The sequence below is a fragment of the Mustela nigripes genome, chromosome 2 (assembly GCF_022355385.1).
Source record: "Mustela nigripes isolate SB6536 chromosome 2, MUSNIG.SB6536, whole genome shotgun sequence".
Lineage (NCBI taxonomy): Eukaryota > Metazoa > Chordata > Mammalia > Carnivora > Mustelidae > Mustela > Mustela nigripes.
In genome coordinates this window covers 8,498,600-8,518,769 of record NC_081558.1, presented here as the reverse complement: position 1 = coordinate 8,518,769, position 20,170 = coordinate 8,498,600, and the positions used below count along the sequence as shown (strand labels likewise).

General features: G+C 54.5%; 2 protein-coding genes across 7 annotated transcripts; both read left to right on the top strand.

The window, feature by feature from the left end:
- Positions 1-1,846: 1,846 nt before the first annotated feature.
- Positions 1,847-5,661, top strand: ACP5 (acid phosphatase 5, tartrate resistant). 4 transcript variants are annotated; one of them, XM_059389092.1, is made up of 6 exons: positions 1,847-2,191; positions 3,300-3,386; positions 3,633-3,893; positions 4,090-4,217; positions 4,340-4,685; positions 5,064-5,661. In XM_059389092.1, exons 3-6 carry the CDS (start codon positions 3,633-3,635, stop codon positions 5,334-5,336), a joined length of 1,008 nt encoding a protein of 335 aa, XP_059245075.1. In that variant the 5' UTR covers positions 1,847-2,191; positions 3,300-3,386; the 3' UTR covers positions 5,337-5,661. The 4 variants fall into 4 exon arrangements, with proteins under 4 accessions (XP_059245075.1, XP_059245078.1, XP_059245077.1 ...); XM_059389095.1 differs by having other exon boundaries at positions 1,847-2,195; XM_059389094.1 differs by lacking the exon at positions 1,847-2,191 and adding an exon at positions 2,282-2,408.
- A 6,396-nt stretch (positions 5,662-12,057) lies between these two features.
- ELOF1 (elongation factor 1) lies at positions 12,058-17,779 on the top strand. 3 transcript variants are annotated; one of them, XM_059389089.1, is made up of 4 exons: positions 12,058-12,164; positions 16,454-16,587; positions 16,741-16,811; positions 17,122-17,779. In XM_059389089.1, the coding sequence occupies exons 2-4, from the start codon at positions 16,472-16,474 to the stop codon at positions 17,184-17,186; spliced, it is 252 nt and encodes an 83-aa protein (XP_059245072.1). In that variant the 5' UTR covers positions 12,058-12,164; positions 16,454-16,471; the 3' UTR covers positions 17,187-17,779. The 3 variants fall into 3 exon arrangements, with proteins under 3 accessions (XP_059245072.1, XP_059245073.1, XP_059245074.1); XM_059389090.1 differs by having other exon boundaries at positions 12,107-12,168; XM_059389091.1 differs by lacking the exon at positions 12,058-12,164 and adding an exon at positions 12,187-12,423.
- The last annotated feature ends 2,391 nt before the right edge of the window (positions 17,780-20,170 follow it).

Below are 20,170 nucleotides of genomic sequence, written 5' to 3'. Positions count from 1 at the left end.
GCTCAACACAAAGTCTGGTTTATTTTGATCATGTGCCCATGCTTTTGCACTTTTTCTTTCTTTCTTTCTTTCTTTCTTTCTTTCTTTCTTTTTTTTTTTAAGATTTATCTATATGAGAGAGAGACATGGGAGGGGCAGAGGGAGAAGGAGAGAGAATCTCAAGCAGATTCTCCATTCAGCACAGAGCCTGACATGGAGATTGATCTCCCAACCTTGAGATCAGGACCTGACCCAAAACTGAGGGTCAGACTCAACCAACTGGGCCACCCAGGTGCCCCTGCACTTTTTCATTTTAAAAAATATATAGAAAATGTTAACACTTGGAAAAGCTATAAAATAGTATGTAATACTGTTTCCCACTTTTTTGAAGACAAATGTAGGCATAGAATAATTGACAGGAAAACGAAATTAATGGATAGTGACTCTCTGGGCAGGAGTATGACAGGTAAGTGTAATGGTTTTCTTTCTGTTTTTCAGTATTTTCTAACCTTTTTATGAAGACTATGTACTAAAAAAGATAATACATATAATCTTGTGGGATCTCAAAAATAAAAAATAAAAAAACACAGGAAGCAAAGAAGATAATCCCTAAAATACCCCAATACCCTCCACATAAAGAAGCAAATATTAACACTTAGTCCTAAATGCTTCAGGTATTGTGTGGGTGTGTGAATGGAAACAGTAAGGAGAAATAGAAGCCCCCTTCCCAGCCCCCTTGTCCCCAGCCCATCTCCCCAGAAAACACCCATTGCCCTGAATCTGAAATGAGATCTTTGTTTCCTGGGTTTACATTTTAACATATAGATATGTCAAGAGGACGTCTAGCAAAATGACTAACAATACTTTTCAAGCCAAAATCCAAACAGCACATAAAATATAAAATGGAAAGAGAATGCCCCACCCTATCCCCAAAGAAAGGAAAGTAATTAACAGCTAGAGTATAAATTTCCCTGCCCCAACAGAGCAGGTTTTCCTGTCTGTCTTGTTCACTGCTGGGTCAGCCAGTACTGGGCATACAGTGGGTGTTCAATACGTGTTGAATAAAATTTTAGGTTTCTTGGACCAGTCCCCTTTTTAAAAGAAAACTTTTTTTTTTTTTTTAAATTTTAGGATATTTTTAGATTTCCAGAAAAGTGGCAAAAGGTGGTGCAGGGTACTCCACCGAAATTCAGGCTTTATTTGGATGTTACCAGTTTTTCCACAATTGGCCCTTTTTTGGTCCAGGATCCCACATTTCAATTTGTCCTTCATGTCTCCTTGATCTGCTGCAATCTGTGGCCACTCCTCTAACTTTTCTTCTCCAGGACTGGTGCATTTTTGCAAATACAGGTCAGGTATTCTGTAGAATATCACTCAATTTGGGTGTTTGCTGGGTGTTATTTTTCTCACCCTCCACTTGTGGTTACAGGTTCCTGGGAAGAAACCCACAGAGGCAAGGTGTCCTTCTCAGGACATGATGTCAGTGAGACCTATCCCCAGGGCTGTTAGCCTGGACCGTTTGGTTAAGAGGGTGTCTGCCAGGTGTCTCCCCTGGGAAGGTTCCTGCCTTCTGCTTTCCCATACTTTATTCTTTGGATGAAAGTCACTAACTCCTTTGACTCTAGACCACACTCAAAAGGAGGCTGGAAGGGTTAACTCCAGCTCCTGGAAGGGCCCTTTCCACTTAACACTTACTTGGAATTCTTTCTAGGGAAGATTTGACTTGTCTGCCGTCACACCCATTTTAAAGGCGAGGAAGCTGAGGTTGAAGACAACATACTTCCTCACTAGAGGGTGGCCCAGAGTGAGGCCCTACCAAGCCATCGCGGGCTGTGGGCGCCCCAGGTGTGAAGGAAGGGGGAGCGACTCGGCCTGCGTGGGGGCAGAGGGAGGAACTCCGGTGTCTAAGCCCCGTCGCTGGCCCCAGTTGTAGCCCAGTCGGCGGGTCTGCGCCTCCCCCTGGGGTGCTGACCCCCATTCTATAGATGTGCCGCCTGCGCCCCAGAGGAGGCGTGGCGGCGCTGGGTGGCTCAGCCGGATTCGGAGGCGCGGCGGCCCGGGGCCAGAGGCCCAGGCGCCTGCCCTCCCCGCGGGGGATCACCTGGGCCTGCCCAGGGCCCGCGGACCTGGCGGGAAGGCACGGCCTCCTGCAAGCCACCGCGAGCGCCCCGCACCCCTGCCGCCAGGCCCACTGCTACTCCGGCCGCAGATGGTAGGTGAGACGGCCCCACGGGTGTGAATGCCGCTGGGGCCCGGGGGGGCGGGGGTGCTCCGCCTGCCCGGGTGACCCACTTCCTGTTTGTCCGGGCTCTGCGGGGGCGGGAGGCACAAACAGCCGGCCTCTGCTGGCTGACCTGGGGCAGGTCACCTCACCTCCCTGAGCCGGTGACCTCCGCGTGAAAAGAGGGCCCCCCCACAATTGGCCCATCGTGAGTGTGCAGGGGACAAGTCAGAGCGGAAGGAGGAAGGCAGGGAGGTGAGGGGCAGGTCAGACAGGGCACCGGGGCAGGGAGGTGGGGGGGGCACTGCCCAAGCACCCACCTGCCTACTCTCTGGGCAGCCGGCACTGGGAGGCCTGCAAGCAGCTGCTGAGTGTGTGAGGGTCAAAAATCGGTGGTCACGTGGTGTGTCACCAGCTGCCCCCGCCTGGGTTCCTCCTGTGGGGAATGGGGGGTGGGGAGGAGGGGAAGATGTGGGCAGGACTTCCTGGAAAAGGGAGACCCTGGTGTTTGGGGGAGGGAGGTGACCCTGGGACTCAAACCCAGATGTTGTCAAACACACAACTCATGTGAGACACAACATAGACCCACAACACAAGTCAGTCCACAGTGCAGAGTCACAAATCGATGGCCCACGCAGTTCCACTTTAGATCCCAGGCAAAGGTCACCCACATGCCACACGGGCCTTGCCAGGCTCTCTGTGCACATCTACAGGGACAAAGGACTCCCGGGCACACGCAGACATGTGACCCAGGCAGGCACGCTTGGCTACACACAGGAAACAGCGCAGACACACCCAGACACAGGCAGACAAACATGTCCTGGGAGTGCATGGACACACAAGATGGGTCTGGCTGGGGCACACAGATATACAGCCACAGACACAGCACACACAGATAACGGGGAGCCTCAGGCCCATGACACAAACAAGCTCATGTGGGCAAACACAGAGGCTGCACTCACTCGGGGGCCAGACCCCCACCCGAATCCCGTGTCCAGCACTGGGGAACTCCAAAGCTCACATGACCCAAGGGGAGGGCTTCTGGAACAGTCTGTGGAGAAACTGCATCATCCTCACGAATGATCCATTTCCGCCCCAGGGAATAAAGGCTCGGTGACCCACCAGTTCTGCCCAGGAGCTCACCTGCCTCTGAGCCCCCGGCTGACTGCCTTGTGCCTCCCCCAGGGTGAGTGCTGGGTGTGGGATGAGGGTGACCAGAATGGGCCAGCACAGCCACCCTTCCCTGCCCCTGGACCCCGCCTACCCTCTGACTCTCCCAGCGGGCTCCTGCCTGAAGTCCTGGGAACAAGGGCCACACCCAGGGCTTCCCCCTGGGCCAGCCCTGCAGGGAGCTGTCTCCCCCTCTCTGAGCAGGGGTCCCAAAGGCCCACTGCCCGTGCCTCAGCCCAGGACTCATCTCTCCTCCTCCCAGATGGACACACAGACCGTGCTGCTCATCCTGCAAGCCTGGCTGGTGCTCCCCCTGGCTGATGGAGCCAATCCCGTCCTGCGCTTTGTGGCCCTGGGTGACTGGGGAGGAGTCCCCAATGCCCCATTCCACACTGCCAGGGAAATGGCCAATGCCAAGGAGATTGCCAGGACCGTGCAGATTCTCGGTGCAGACTTCATCCTGTCCCTGGGGGACAATTTCTACTTCAGTGGGGTGCAGGATGCCAACGACAAGAGGTTTCAGGTGTGTGCCACTTAGAGTGGGGTGGGGGACCCACGTGGAAAAGCCACTTGACCTGTGGGCTCTGGAGAGGGCAGGGGGAAGCTGGCATTTGTGGGTACCTAGAGCACTCCCTGTCTCCAGCCCCCAACTTGGTGGGAGCACCTGGGTAGCTGCCTGACCGTGGGGTTTGGGGGGGGGTCCCTTCTGTGGGCTGCAGGAGACCTTCGAGGATGTGTTCTCTGCCTCTTCCCTCCGCAATGTGCCCTGGTACGTGCTGGCTGGAAACCACGACCACTTGGGGAACGTCTCGGCACAAATAGCCTATTCCAGGATCTCTCAGCGTTGGTGAGCCTGCCCCACCCCCCTGCCCTGCCTCGCCCCAGTGGACAGAGAGGCCCCCAGGCCTGCGCTGAACCTGGGGCTCCTCTGCTCAAGACACGTACCCCCTGCCTCCGCCTCCCCCGCAGGAACTTCCCCAGTCCTTACTACCGTCTGCGCTTCAAAGTCCCACGGTCCAACGTGTCCGTGGCCATCTTCATGCTGGACACGGTGACGCTGTGTGGCAACTCAGACGACTTCCTCAGCCAGCAGCCCGAGAGGCCCCGGGACCCGGCGCTGGCCCGCACACAGCTGGCCTGGCTCAAGAAGCAGCTGGCAGCGGCCAAGGAGGACTACGTGCTGGTGGCCGGCCACTACCCCGTGTGGTCCATCGCTGAGCACGGGCCCACCCGCTGCCTGGTCAAGCATCTGATGCCTCTGCTGGCCACGTACAAGGTCACCGCCTACCTGTGTGGCCATGACCACAACCTGCAGGTGAGGGTCTGCAGGGGAGGTCGGGAAGGGGAGCCCAGCCCAGCCAATGTGCTTCATGGGATCCTTCTGCTGCTGGGGGGGTGGGCTCCCAAATGTCCCTCAAGCTGTATGCTGTCTAACCACGGAAACAGCCCAAAGCTTCCTAAAAGTCAGCATCCTAGCCACCAGTGGCCAATTGCTTACTCAGTTCTCCCACTGTGAAGCAGGATGGATACATGGCCGCAGGGAAGGAAACTGAGACCCCAAGGGGTTCTGGTCCTTGCCCAGGGTGACTCTCTGGTCAGGGACAGACCTGACCCTGGACTCCAGACAGGGGGGCACAAACAAACTCTCGAAGGGGCTGGGGCCCCCCACTAACCCGGTGCCCTCCGCACACAGTACCTTCAGGATGAGAATGGCGTGGGCTACGTGCTGAGCGGGGCCGGGAACTTCATGGACCCTTCGAAGAAGCATCAGCGCAAGGTCCCCAACGGCTACCTGCGCTTCCACTATGGGGCTGAGGACTCGCTGGGTGGCTTTGCCTACGTGGAGATCAGCCCCAAAGAGATGAGTGTCACTTACATCGAAGCCTCAGGCAAGTCCCTCTTCAAGACCAGACTGCCAAGGCGAGCCAGGCCCGAGCGCCCACGAGTCCACCACCCTAAGGCCTGAGCCAGAGGAACCTTCCTGCCAGGGGCTGGGTGGGCTCTGCTGGGACCCATGCCCATGGGCAGGCTTTCTCACAGGCCTGCCGGGCCACAGCGGAGCAGGGGTAGAACCACAGACGAGGAGCTGTGGTCCCTGGTGGCCCTTGTGACAGACGCCCACGTATGTGGAAAACACAGGGACACGTGTACCAGCTGGAGCGCTGCGCCCCTGTAGCCGGGCTTGTGCAACTCAAGCTCTGGGCATGGGGGGCAGGGAGGGAAAGCCTTCTCCTGAATCGAGCATCTTTCTGTCACTGCCGAATATTCAATAAAAGAACAGTTGCACTGGCTGAACGTATGCCCTGAGCATCTCTTTCCTCCCTTCGCTGGCATGTCCCATCACCTGGGTCCCAGAGGGTTGGGGACCCTCCCCCTCGCTGCTCTGGGCCTCCAGCTCTCAGCTGGCCTGAGGCATGGATGAGATTTTAAGGAAAGACCAAACAGAAAGCAGGGTTGCCATGCCAGGCAAGCCTTCCTCCTGCATAAGACAACACGACAGAACAACAGAGTTGGACGCACGCTCCTGCTCACGACAACGTGACTGTCCATAACAGAACATTCCCTTTCGCTCATCTCTGTGTGGAATTGGTAATGCCATCATGGGAATAAAAAAAAAAATCTAAGGTTTTTAGAAAAATGAACTATCGGGGTTACCTGAGTGGCTCAGTGGGTTAAGCCTCTGCCTTCGGCTCGGGTCTTGATCTCAGGGTCCTGGGATCGAGTCCTGCGTCGGGCTCTCTGCTCGGCAGGGAGCCTGCTTCCCCCTCTCTCTCTGCCTGCCTCTCTGCCTGCTTGTGATCTCTCTCTCTCTCTCTGTCAAATAAAAAAAAAAAAAAAATCTTAAGAAAAAAAGAAAAAAGAAAAATGAACTATCTGCTCCCCTCCCTGTTCTTCCGTCCCCTTCTCTTGGAAGGAAAAAAAAAAAAAACCTCTTTGTAAATGCCTTGTTTCCTTCCAGGGTTTCTACGTGACCTTGTTTTCTCCCCCTCTCCCATGGATCTGCGCCTTGCTTATTTGTTTTCAAACCTGTGGTATGGCCGTGTCATTGACACATTGACACATTTAAAGGGTGCAGTTCCTTGAGTTCTAACACAGGCACATAGCCACAAACGCACCACCAAGGTAGAAGCATTTCCCACAGCCCCAAAGGTTCACTTTGCACTTGGCTGTTGCTGCCCTGTTACACCTGGAGATCTGCCCATCAGCTCTCAGGTGAGCTTCTGGCTCTTGCCCCAGCTACAAAGGCCCCGCCTGGTCCCGCTGTCTATCTAACTAGCCAGCTACCTACTGAGGATTGTCTGAATTGCTTCCAATAATTTTGCTATCCTCAAACATTGCTGCAGGAAATGCCTCTATGCGTTCATTACCTACGTGTACAAATATGTTTGTAGGATAACTTGGGTACGTTCCCACAAGTAGGACCGCCCTTCTTTATAATGGCCATGGAGCTTGGCTCCTGGCTGGGGTCTGGCGAAATCTTTCCCAATCCTTCCCTCTTTCCAGCACAGCTTCAGGGTGCCTGGGTGGCTCAGTTGGTTAAGGGTCTGCCTTCAGCTCACAGCATGGTCTTCAGGTCCTGGGATCGAGCCCCGCCTTTGGCTCAGGTCATGATCCCAGGACCCTGGGATGAAGTTCCACATTGGGCTCCCCGCTCTGCAGGGAGCCAGCTTCTCCCTCTGCCCCTCCTCCCACTTGTTCTCTCAATCTCTCTCTCACTCTCTCAAATAAATAAATAAAATCTTAAAAAAACAAAACAAAAACAAAAACAAAACACACATCTGCAGGGGATACCCTTGGAGCCGTGTGCCTTTGTATATCTGTGCAAGTAGGTACATAGCAAAACTTCCAGAAGCAGAACTATGTCAGGCCCCGTTTCTTACAATAAAATGTCGAAAGCAGAATGGACATTGGACATCCTAAGTCGAAAACTGCAGAGAAGTCTAGTTCCCCCAGGGGGTTGCGGGGGTGGGGTGGGGGGGAGTTGAGTAACACCCACCCACACACTGCCTGAACCAGCCAGGGAGAGGCCCGTCACAGACGCTGCTCCCTTGGCCCGCCCTCAACTGTCACTTCAGCTGCCACAGGGCAGGGACCCATCTGTGGGGCTCCAACTGTCAGCCCCACCAAGAGAAATGAAATAACACCCTGGACAAAATGCAACTGAGTTACTTCTAGGGAGAGAACAGGCTGAAAGAGGCACCTTTCATTTGCTACTTAATAGAAGTCGATCTTGTTACATTTGTTATAGACAGGCGGGTTCCTGTGGACATGAAGCAAAGCCCTCTCACCAAAATGCTAGCCCTGGGTTCCTTCCAGCTGACGTTTACCTGCCTGCCAAGCTCTATGCACAAAACAACAAAGGGGCACCTGGGTGGCTCAGTGGATTAAAGCCTCTGCTTTCGGATCAGGTTATGATCGAGCCCCACATCAGGCTCTCTGCTCTGCAGGAAGCCTGCTTCCTCCTCGCTCTCTGCCTGCCTCTCTTCCTGCTTGTGATCTCTGTCTGTCAAATAAATAAATAAAATCTTAAAAAAAAAAAAAACAAAAAAAAACACAACAACAACAACAAAACACCAACACTTCTAGTCCCGACCCATGAGGCCAGGGCCAGAGTCATCCTTGCTTCTCTGAGGATATTCGAGAAGCTTGACAGATTAAGTGATGTGCCCAAGGTCAAGCCCAGGAAGTGGCAGACCCTTAATCTTAACCACAACTGTCCAGGCGGTTCACAGCTACCCAGCCTCTTCCCACTGACTCAGAGGCTCCAGGCAGGCAGGGATCTGAATCAGAAGTCAGCCCAATGTCCCTGTTCACAGGGCCCAGAGCGTGGAATTAGCCCAATGTCCCTGTTCACAGGCCCAGCACGTGGAAAGGAGAAGTGACACATCCAAGCTGACACAGGGAATGAGGGGCAGGGAGCGGGATGGTCAGCCAGGCCCCCTTCTCCGCAACGACCAAGTACTGCTGCCAAGCACCTACCCTTGTGTCAGGCAGCTGCAGACCCAAGAAAAGCCAAAAAGAATAAGGCAAGGCAGACCCTCGCCCTCGGAAGGCTTCCATCCTGCTCCGGGGTGAATGCCAGTTAGCATGCAGCCACTGTTAGAAAGAAGCCTTCTAAACGTCTGTCACACGATGGCAGAGCTCCTCAAGGCCACTCACAGGCTCTCACCTCCTCTCACTCTCCACAGGCAACCTCTAGTGATCCGACCACTATCACCATGGATATTATTATCTCCCCAACTCTGCTCCTCACACCAGGGCCAGGAGAGGCAGTAGCGTTCTCTTGAGGCCAGCAGCTGGTCGTGGAGGTCAGTGTATACCCTCCACAACCTCGCAGGCCAAGAATCGGAAATAAGAAGGTAAGAGACCTGCCTTACGAAATGCACTGTCATCAAAACAATGTGACATCAGATCAGAGAAAACATCCAGAGGAAATCCAGAAACAAATTCAAGAACACATGAGAACGTGACGCAGGTTGAAGGCAGTGCTGTAACTTCGCAGAAAGGTGTTATTTGCCTCGTCAATTTTCCCAGAAGACAGAGCCTAAGCCCTACTTCAGACAAGAGACAAAAATTAAAACCCGGAGGGATCACATATTTTAGTATAGAAAAAAAACACAGGGGCCCCTGGGTGGTTCAGTTGGTTAAGCATCTGCCTTTGACTCAGGTCCTGATCCCAGGGTCCTGGGATCGAGCCCCGCTCAGGCTCCTTCCTCAGCGGGGAGCCTGCTTCTCCCTCTCCCACTGGCCCTGCTTGTGTTCTCTCTCTCTGTGTCAAATAAATAAATAAAATCAAAGAAAGAAAGAAGACACAATAGAAGAAAAAGTACATCCACACAAAGATAATAATGAGACGGTTGCGAGTAGCTCTACTCATAACCTGCCCCAAACTGGAAACAACCCACACGGCCATCAACAGGGGCGAAGATAAACAATCTGTGGTCCATCCACACAATGGGATACAACTTAGTGACAGAATGAAGGAAACAACTGATAGACACAACACAGACAAGTCTCAAACTGAGTGAGCTGAGCTAGAGAAGCTAAAGTCAAAAGACTGTACATAACCTATGATTCTGTCCATAGGACTTTCTGAAAAAATATAAGGGCTATAGGATCTAAAAACAGATCAGTTGGTGCCAGGGGCTGGGGGCAGCGGCAGGGGCAAGGGCACGAACTGACTACAAAGAAACATAAAGAAACTTTTGGGGGTTGCTGGAGCGTCTGAGTGGCTCAGTCGGAGAAGCCTCTGCTTTTGGCTCAGGTCATGATCTCAGGGTTCAAGTTGTGATCTCAGGGTCCTGAGATCAAACCCTATGTTGTCACTGGGCTTTCTGCTCAGCAGGGAGTCTGCTTCTCCCTCTTGCTCTCTCTCTCTCTCACTCTGCTCCTCCTCCCTCCTCATGCTCTGTCTCTGTCTCTCAAATAAATAAAATCTTTTTTTTTTTTTTCTTTAATAGGAAGGGCCAGGCCATGCAGGACCCTATGGGCCATGCTAGGAGTTTGGTCTTTTTTCTTTTTTTTTTTTAAGATTTTATTTATTTATTTGATAGAGAGATTGAGAGAGAGCACAACAAGGCAGAGCAGCAGGCAGAGGGAAAAACGGAGAAGCAATCTCCCCACTGAGTAGGGATCTCAATATGAGGCTTGATCGCAGGACCCTGAGATCATGACTTGAACCCTGAGATCATGGCCTGAGCCGAAGGCATCCACTAAACCAAATGAGCCACCCAGGTGCCCCTAAATAAATAAAATCTTAAAACATTTTTAAAAAGACACCTTTTGGGAGTGACGGATACATTCACTATCTTAATTGTGGTGATGGTTTCATGGGTGGACACTTATGTCAAAACGTGAAATTTTGTACTTTACCTGAGACTTATTTTCTGTCACTTATTATCTCAATAAAGCTGGGTAGGAAGGAAGGTAGGAGAAAGTGAGAAAGACAGAAATAGAAAATAGAAGGAGAAAGAAAAGAAACTAACAAACCCGCCAATCATGAGCATATAAGGGATCGTCCATATATACTATGGCTGAGTTGCAATACGAATTGTGTAGCTACTAAAAACAAAAGCTACTCGGATGTGTTTTGACTATTCAGGGTAATAGCAAATTTCAAGGTAACATACAGTGGGATCCCATCCACAGCGTATACAAGTTTGTATCCGCACTGAAAAAGGTCGCTAAGTCAGTTCCAAGGCTAATACTGCCCCCTAGGGGTTACCTTGAAGATAGCTCAACTTAAAATACCTCTCAATACAAATTATTTTCCTGAACGCTCTAATGAAAACAGCTCTTATCAAGGTCACCAGAGACCAAAATACTTGCAGAGTCAGAAGAGTCAATTCTCTTTCCTCATCTCAGTGAATGTCTCAACCACATGTGAGACAGCTAACCAACTCTCCCTGTTTTGAAATACCTTTTTCTGGAGGCTGCTGGAAAAGGACACCTACCTCTCCCCGCCCTACCTCATCAGTCTGTTCTGTCTCTTGCTGACACCTTTTCCTAACATCCAAGGATGGGGTGCCCCTAGTCTCCTTCTTAGCCCTCTTCTTTAGCCATACTTTGCCCCTCACCCTGAAACCAGATGACTTCCTCAGGCTCCAAGGCTTCAGATCACCTCTATAGGTGAGTGGCTCTCAAAATCACATCCAGATCCTTCCTCTGAGCCCCAGACTCCACTTCCAATGGCCTGTCCCATACCTCTTTTTGCTTGTCTCAAAAATCATGGCTAGAATACGCTTGATTTCTCCTCCAAATCATCTCCCTGAGAGGCAGCACCCAGGGCCTCCAGACAGTGGCTTTCACCTTTGATTCCTTTCTTTCCTTCACTCCAGAAATTTCATGTTTCTGTGTAACTCCGGCCCAGCCTTCGATTTCAACCTGAGCGTCAGCCTCCCAGAGAAGCCTTCCCTAAGCTCTCAGGCTGGCTTGGCAGTCCCCACCGCCATCATATGCTTTGAGAGCCACACATTCTCCTCTGCGGCAGTGCAGTACTACCCTGAAGAGTGTAGTAATTGATTCTTTATGTCCAGCCTCTTCCCTAAGTTGTGGGATTCGTAAAGCCTTATTCCTTCTACCTCCAACTCCAAAGCGGTCCCTAACATGGCCCACAACACTCCACGTGGTCTGGTCCATATATGCCTATCCAGTCTTTTCTTACAACTTCAGCACCCAGCGTGGTGCGTGGACTAGCAGCATGGACGTCACGGGCGAGCTAATCGGAAATGCAGACTTTTAGACCGCACACTTGACCTAAAGAATCAGACCTGAACTTTAAGAAGATCCGCAGGCTCTTACTAAAGTTTGAGAAGACAGTCCGACAAGCTCCCCCGTCACCGACTCCGCCGTAATGGTATCTGCAATTCCTTAGCCCTGAGATGTTTGAATGTGTCCGCCGTTGGGGAGACCCTGGTGGGCTGCGAGGGGCTGGGGCTTGAACTAGGAGAAAAGACAAGTGAAGATGCTGCGGCCAAGGGCAAGTCAGCCTTTCCCTCGCTGGAAACTCAGCCACCGCCGCTCCCGAAACTCGGTTATCTACCCTCCTGAGAACTCAGCAGAAGGGATGCGGCGCAGTACCACATACCGAGGCGCACGCGCCTCCGCGCAGGCGCACTGCGACCCTGCCGTCCGGGCCCGGTACGCGAGTACGCGTGTGCACTGGAGGAGGCGGGGCCTGCCCGCGGGGCGGTCCTCGTCGCGGGTAAGAAGAGGAGAAGGGTTTCCGCTTCCGGCGGGAGACGGAAGTCACTGTCTCCCGGTGAACGAGCCGTCGCAACGAGGGGAGAAGAGTGTAGGTGACTGTTCGCACCGGCGGGCGTTGGGCTTGGCGTGACTGGGCGATCTTCCGCTTGGGGACGCTCAGGGGGTCCCAGAGGAGGCGTCGAGGACCTGGGGCTTGGGGGGGGGGGGGGGGCCTGCCGGGGAGCTTGGCTCCCTCGGACCCCAGCTCGCTAAGCGCGGCTGCACGGTGGCCGGGCTCCCACTGGCGGCCGGCGGGAGACGTCACCGAAACCTCGGTGAGCTTGGACGGACCGCTCACCCGCCGCCTCGTGAGTAACGGCAGGGTTGAGGACCGATTCCTTTTCCGGGCCCCCTTGGCGCGCTTGGACTTAGGTCGCCACAGGGCAGGCTAAGGCCCCTGGAGCTTTGTGTACAGGCCAGACCCCTTTTTCGCTGTGGGGTTGGGGATGCTGCAGATGCTGGGTAAAAGGAGATTCTGGGGTGCATCCGTACCTTCTGATTCAAGAGACTTATTCATTCAACAAGTAGTTATTGAACGCTTAATGCATACCAGGCACTACCCGTGCTGGGGATTCAGCGGTGGGCAAATCGTGCCTCCCACGCTGTTCCATTGGGGGCAGATCTGAGATGAGGCTCGGAAATATCCACCACCACCCCCATCTCCCCCGCCAGGTGATTCTGTTACAGATGGTACCCGCGACCCGCTTTGGGAAAACAAAACACTGCCCCTAGCAGTGGAGAGACATGGGTCAGTAGAAATGGCCACACCTTTGAGGTCTGGCTGCATTCCTCGGCTGCCCCATCTCGTACCCTTTCCCATTGCTCACTGAGCTTCTGCTGTACCAATCTTTCCCTTTCTGGGAAAAGGGCGGGGGAAAAGCTGCTTCTACCTCAGCCCTTGCAATTGCTGTTCCATCAGGTTGGACTGTTTCACGTGGTTGCTCTGTCTCATCATTCAGGCCTCCGCTTAAGTGACTTTTACCCAGAGGGTCCTTGCCACCCCACTCTTACCTGAAGTAGCCCCATTCCGGAGGTATTCACTTAGCCCTGATTGATTAATCTCATAGCACTTACTGATGTTGGAAATAATTTTTCTCACGACGTTGTTGAGGGTCTATCATCTTCTACTAGAATAGAGGTTCCGTGAGAGCATGCACCTTGTCTGCCTCGAATGCAGCCTTGCTGTGGTTAGCAAAGGGCCTGGCATCGGTTCATTCATTCATTTATTCCGTAAACATTGGTTGTGTGCCAGCAGTTCCAGGCTCTGGGGATACAAAGAAAAGACAGAAATCCCCACCGCCACATAATTTGCATTTGGAGGGAGGTGGGCGGGGAAAGAGATGCAGGGAGACCAGTGAGGAGGCTGTGTGAGCATGACAGGGACTCTGGACCCAGACCTTGGTCTTGGCGAGAAGTGGGCAGATTCTGGATTTCTTTTAGAGGTAGAGCGGTAAGATCACGATGAGATAACGGGTGTGAGAGGGAGAGAAAGGAATCAAGGGTGAGTCCAAGTTTTTTTGGATAGATGGATTTGCTGTCTGCTGAGATGGGGAAGACCAGAAGAGCATCCCAAAACCAAGCTGCTGGGGTGCCTGGGTGGCTTAGTGGGTTAATCCTCTGCCTTCTGCTTAGGTCCTCGTCTCAGGGTCCTGGAATCGAGCCCCACATCCAGCTCTCTGCTCGGCAGGGAGCCTGCTCCCCCCGCGCCGCCACCACCTGCCTCTCTGCCTACTTGTGATCTCTGTCAAATAAATTAAAACAAAACAAACAAACAAAAACCAAGCTGCTGAGTTATGTTTAAATGTGTCTTAGCATCAGGTGAAGGTGTAGCCGAGGCAGTTAAACAAGCCAGTCTGCGGCTGAGAGGAGACACTGAGGATGGTGAGATCAGGAGGCATCAGTATAGAGGAGGCATTTGAAGCCCTGAGGTGGGGCGAGATCTCCACGGAGGTGAATGCAAATGAAGTAGACCCCCAAAGATTGACCTTGGGGGCTCATGTACCATTAGAGACGTTGGGGCTGGGGGGAGCAGCAGCAGCAGAAACCGAAAGGAGCCATCAGTGAGTTCTGAGAACCGCAGGGGGAAGGGTGGGAAGAGGGACCAACAGTGTTCAGTGCCCTGAGGCGGGGATGAGCAGAACGGTGGGGAGGTAGGGGGAGAGTGGGAGGAAACGAATGCAGACAGTGAGTGCAGACAGCTCTTCTAGAAAAGCCCAGAGAGTGAAGAGGTGGTTGTCTTTTTGTTTAGAAAGAGCGCTCCAGCTGGTGAGCTATGGCAGGGGCAGAGGGAGAGAGAGAGAATCTCAAGCAGACTGTGTGCTGAGCAGGGAGTCCTACGCGGGACTCGATCCCGTGACCCTGAGTTCATAACCTGAGCGGAAATCAGGAGTTAGACACTCAACCCACTGAGCCAGCCAGGTGCCCCATGAGGTGGTGGTTTTTAAGGATGTATATAATAACTGTGTTTGTTAATGAGCTAGAGGAGAGAGACAGCGTTGGCGGGATTCAGAGCAAAGGAGGGGAGGCAGAATGGGGGGGTTCCTGGGGCTTGTGGGTATTCTGTGTGACTACTTCTGGACACTCTGAGAATTGGGAACACCCCAGGTCAAGAATGAGGATGGGATGTAGAGAGCGATCGCTAAATATGAGTGAAATTTATTTTTCTGTTGATTGTGGCAGGCTTCTGGCCTCTCGAGTCAGTGTGGAATAGTTAAAGCCACACGGACTGGGGAGAGGGGCAGCAGCAAGGGGGGAGAGTGCTTTGGGAAGGCACTCCCAGGTCCGGGGATCATGGAGCCCTGAGCACAGTGTCTGGCATGGGAGATGTGCTGTGATCCCCCCTGCTTCCAAGATGTCTGTTCTTGCACATTCCAAGGTGTGTTGTTCTTCCTGGGTGTTAGACATCAGAGAACGATGCCACCTTCTCTCCCACTCACCTTCTCCATCCGCCACCATTGTGGGAGTCATCCTGGACCCCTCCTCTCGCCACACCCACTCAGCTGACGCATCTCAGACTCTGAGCCACTGCGGTCCCTCCTCGCTGAACAGCCCAGCCCTGGTTCCGGCTGCATCCAGACCTCTGCCCGGTTCTCCATGATGCCTTAGAAAGGCAGAGATTTCGGGGGCACCTGGGCGGCTCAGTGGGTTAGGCCTCTGCCTTCAGGTCGGGTCATGGTCTCAGGGTCCTGGGATCGAGCCCCGCATCGGGCTCTCTGCTCAGCGGGGAGCCTGCTTCCCCTCCCTACGGCCTGCCTCTCTGCCTACTTGTGATCTCTCTCTCTCTCTCTCTCTGTCTGTCAAATAAAGAAAATCTTTTATTAAAGAAAAAAAAGAGAGAGATTTCATCCTTCCTCTCCTCACTGCCCCCAGGTTCCGTCCAAACCCCCCCACCTGCCCCTCCTCCCTCCTTACCCTGCTCCTCACCCCACCTGTGTAGTCCCCAAATGTTGGCCTCAGGCACCTGTCCTCAGACTTGGTATGTGGCATTTCTGTAGACTTGATGCTTCTCCCATCTCTTCTGCCCACCAGTCCTTTATCTGTGGAGAGCGGCCCAGGAGGTTCACCCCGAGAATCTGTCAAATGCCTTGAGTGTCGTTCCTTCCTTGCATGTCCCTTTGACGAGAGGAGCAGCTGCTCCTAAAATCATCGGCTTCTGAGTGCCTAGGCCCTGCCCAGCCCTGTGCAGCTGGTCGGCTGGAGTCCCTTGTGTCGTCCTCACCAGGAACAGTGGCGTCTTTTGTGGGCGCCAGTGATGGACGGGCCAGGCCCTGTACTTACTTCACGTATCATGTGTCGTAGCAGCTCCACAAGACCCCTCTGAAATAGCAGCTTCATCTCTGTTTTACTGACAGGAAACTGAGGCACAGAGAATTTAAGTCACCAGCCTGGGGTCACCCAGGCTTCCTGGGTGCCTGGGTGGCTCAGTGGGTTAAGCCTCTGCATTCAGCTCCGGTCAGGATCTCAGGGTCCTGGGATTGAGTCCCAAATCGGGTTCTCTGCTCGGTAGGGAGCCTGCTTCCTCCTCTCTCTCTCTCTCTCTGCCTGCCTCTCTGCCTACTTGTGATCTCTATGTCAAATAAATTAAAAATTTAAAAATTAAAAAAAAAAAAAAAAAAGAACTCAGGCTTCCTGATTGATGCCAGAGCCTGCTGCCATGCCCCCTGCCCAGAGTGTGCCCGGACTGTCCACCTGCCTGGGGACTGGGCGCCTTCTCCCTCAGGGGCAGGGCCTGAGGTGCCAGCCAGGCCGCCTTCCCAGCCTGCCTCCTAGAGCATCAAGCTGGAGGGCTCTGTGGATCCCCCGAGTTGTTGACTTCCGCTCCCACCGCCCCCCCCCCAGGTTTGCCGTCCTTCAGACATGGGGCGCAGAAAGTCAAAACGGAAGCCACCCCCCAAAAAGAAGATGACCGGCACCCTAGAGACCCAGTTCACCTGCCCCTTCTGCAACCACGAGAAGTCTTGTGACGTAAAAATGTGAGTGGGGGCCCCGGCCTCCTCCCTCCTCCCAAAGTCGGGCGGCGGCTTCCCTGCTCCCACCTCTGCCCCAGGCCTTCCCAGGTGGGGGGATCATCACCGAGAGACACAGGCTCCTTTACTCACCAGTCCCTCCCCCTCCTCCTCTTCCAGGGATCGTGCCCGCAACACTGGAGTCATCTCTTGTACCGTGTGCCTAGAGGAATTCCAGACGCCCATCACATGTATCCTTGGGAAACCAGGCTTTTCCTGGAAGGTGGGGTCGGGTGGGAAGGGTTGGGGGCAGTCAGGGCTCCCCTGCCCCGGGTGGGCTGCCCCAGGGCACCTGGCCAGGAGCAGAGGGACCGGACTCAAGTCTCTGCTCATCTGGCCCTGCTCTTTGCCGCAGTGCAGGGCTGTGGCTGCCCCAGGGGAAGAGGAGCCACCTGCTGGTTTCCATAGGGTGCAGGGCGGGGACCTGGCTGATACCAGTGAGAGGTGTATACGGGGGAAGGGGCCCAGTGCCACCGGTCGTCCTTGACTTCAGCGGCCTAGACTTGTCAGAACCAGTGGACGTGTACAGCGATTGGATAGATGCCTGTGAGGCAGCCAATCAGTAGCGACGCAGAGGACCCGCTCCTCTGGCAGCGCCGCCTGCCATGGACCTGCCCCTTTGGCTGCCAGTCCAGAGACATTCCAGGGTCCAGGGTGTGGGTCCAGGGCCTTCCCAGCCCTCTGCGTATATGGAGTGTGTGTGGCTGTGAGTGAGTGCGGTTGTAAGTGTGACCTTGGCGGTGTGCTTGTGGGCAGGGACTGGAGGTGAGGTGGGGTTGTTGGGCCCCCTGGGGGTCTGAAGTGCATCACTGGGCTCTGAAAGCCTTGAACTTGATTGCTCCTGCCTGGAACCGGTGTCCTGACCTCCTGGGCAAGGGCAAGGCCAGCAGAGGCTGCCTCGGGACCCTGCTGCCTCGGGACCCTCCGGCCTCCTCAGCCACTTCACCAGCACCTTGCCCGTTTGAACTGGACTGCCCTCCCTCCTTCCCTGCCTTCCAAGGCCTGTGGCCTGAGACTGAGAGCCACGGTCCCGTAGCCCCCTTGGCCAGGCCCTGGCAGAACAGCCCCTTTTCATGTTCAGTTGCTTTTGTAGCTGAGAAGGGGCTGGGTCGGGGCTAGCTGTCAGCCACAAGCCCTTAAATAAAGCAGCCGATGCAAACTCCTGCCTCCCTGTGATTTCCTGGGTTCTGGGTCAGGCCCAGGGGCTCAGTGAGGGAGAGGAGGAGACAGAGACATTCGGAGGTGGCCCAGCGGGCCTTTGGAGATGGGGTTTGGTTAGTCCAAACTGTCCCATCTTGTCCACGTGACACGCATTCGGGGTGAAACCAGGGCAGTGCTGGGCCCAAGGAACCCACGGACATCTGGCCAGGCACTTACGCACAACAAAATGGGACCAGTGGAGCCTGGGGTGGGGTGGGAGGTTGGTCAGGACGATCAGAGGCGGCTTCCTGGGGTGGGGGGGTGACCTGACGGAAGTAACACTCCAGGCCCACCCTGTCCCCCCATGAGGCAGGTGCCCCAGGCTCACAGGTGACAAATTGGGCCAGAAATGGCAAGTTACTAGTTGGAGTCCCCCAGCCAGAAGGCTGCAGAGCTGGGCATTGAGCCCGGGAGGCCTGGCTTCATGGCCCAGAGTCTGTCTTCCTGTGAGTCCAGGGTCCAGGCTGAGGGAGCAGCTCACAGATTCCTTGGGGAGGAATTGAGAGCACGGTAGAAGAGGGTAGGGTCCACAGAAGGGACCTTTTTCCAGGGGCGATGAGGGGTCACTGAAGGCTGCACATGGGGCCAGCTGCACGTGCGAGGTACAGTAAATAGTGGCCTTTGTCCCTGGTTCCTGGCAGAGAGTTCCTCAGACCCTTGCAGTTTCCTGAATGATGGTGTCACTCAACAGTGTCCCTTTTGAACACACCTGAGTTGATGCTGGTCACCAAAAAGACGGTGTGCTCACCAGGTGGGCCCCTCAGTAACTCCCACGAGCTCTGAGGAGATAAAGGAGAGCTGCAGGTTAAGCTGTATAAAGACTTCAGTGAGATCCGCTGAGCTTGGGGCTGGTGAGCTGTGGAGCTGCCGGCAGAGCGGGGCATCTGCAGAGGGAGTGGGAGCTCCACGCTCCGTGCCCTGCACTTTGGCCTAGGGGCCTCTTCCCTCTGGCTGTTCCTGATGTATGTTCTTTTCTAATAAACTGCTAATCTAGTAAGATATAATGTTTCCCTGAGTTCTGTGAGCCACTCTAGTAACTGAGTCAAACCTGGGGAGGTGGTCATGGGAAGCCCTGACCTATTACTGATGGATCAGAAGCACAGGTGACAACCTGGACTTGGCAATGGGCCCAAAAGCAGAGGGACAGTCTCATGAGATGGAGCCCTTATCCTGTGGGACCTGATATGGCCTCTAGGTCATGGTGGAATTGAGTGAATCGCTTGGTGATTCTGGAAAAAAAATGCCTCTGAACCCAGCTTATGGTGAACAGTGTGTTGCACGGTGGCCTTAGGCAGTCCCACAGTTATGGAGATCCTGGTGCTCTGGCTGCCTGGGGCTGATCGGCACCTGCTCCCAGCCTCCAGCCTGGGCACCAGGTGACCTGTGCTTTGCGTTCCTCCTTGGTATAGCAGGAAGGATGATGGAACCTTCTGGACCATGCTGAGGCTGGAAGGGCCCCAGCATAGTGCCTAGGTTTGAATGACTCTGGAACCCACCCAGGGCAGTAAGGGGTGTGAACAGCCAAGGGAGGGAGATGCTGAGCTGGCTGAAAGCCTGGGCCACTAGGCCAGGCGCTGGGTCTGGCATGCACACCCCCACAGGCCCACCCCCACAGGCCCACCCAGCCCCTGACATGCCCTTCCCTGGTATTCCCACCTCCCCCTCCAAAGTCCCAGGTAAGGTCGTCTGGCCCAGGAAGGAGCCAGTGGGGGTGGGCAGAGCCATGGACAGGAGCCTGGGGTGGGGGGTGCCCTCAGGGGTCCAGCAGAAAGGGGGCTCATTCCTCTGGCTTCCAGGGCCCGCCCACCCCAAGCACACAGGCCAAGTGCTAATATGGTGCTGTTTTCCCGAGGAGGCAGGCCCTGGGCCAGGCATGGATCCTCCTCGGCATAGCTTCCCCATGCTGGTCCTGGGGGAGCAGGACTTGCCCTGGACAGGCCAAGAGCGCCTGGAATCCCTTTTACGAGGCCCCAGGGGTTGCATGCGTCTGTGCGTGTCGGTCTTCTGGTGTCTGTCTCTGCAAGTCCCCGTGTTCCAGCATCATCCCTGCTATGGGGAAGGAAGGGAAGAGCATGGTTCTCTAACCCCCTCCCCGCCATGGCTGCATTCTCTCCTTAGAATTCTGCAGGTGGTGGCTTCCAGGCAGGATGACATAGGGCCCACATCCCTGGGAAGACAGGGTCCCCTCTGAAATGTGGGGAGGTTGAGGCTGTCCACACATTCCTAGGGCCCTGGGCTGGCAGGCCAGGCTCAGGAATCAGCCCTAAGAGGTGAGCCGAGTGCACAGGGCAGCTGTGCCAGGCAATGCTACTCACCGGCTCCGTGCCAGTGTTCAAAGGGCCATTGCTCT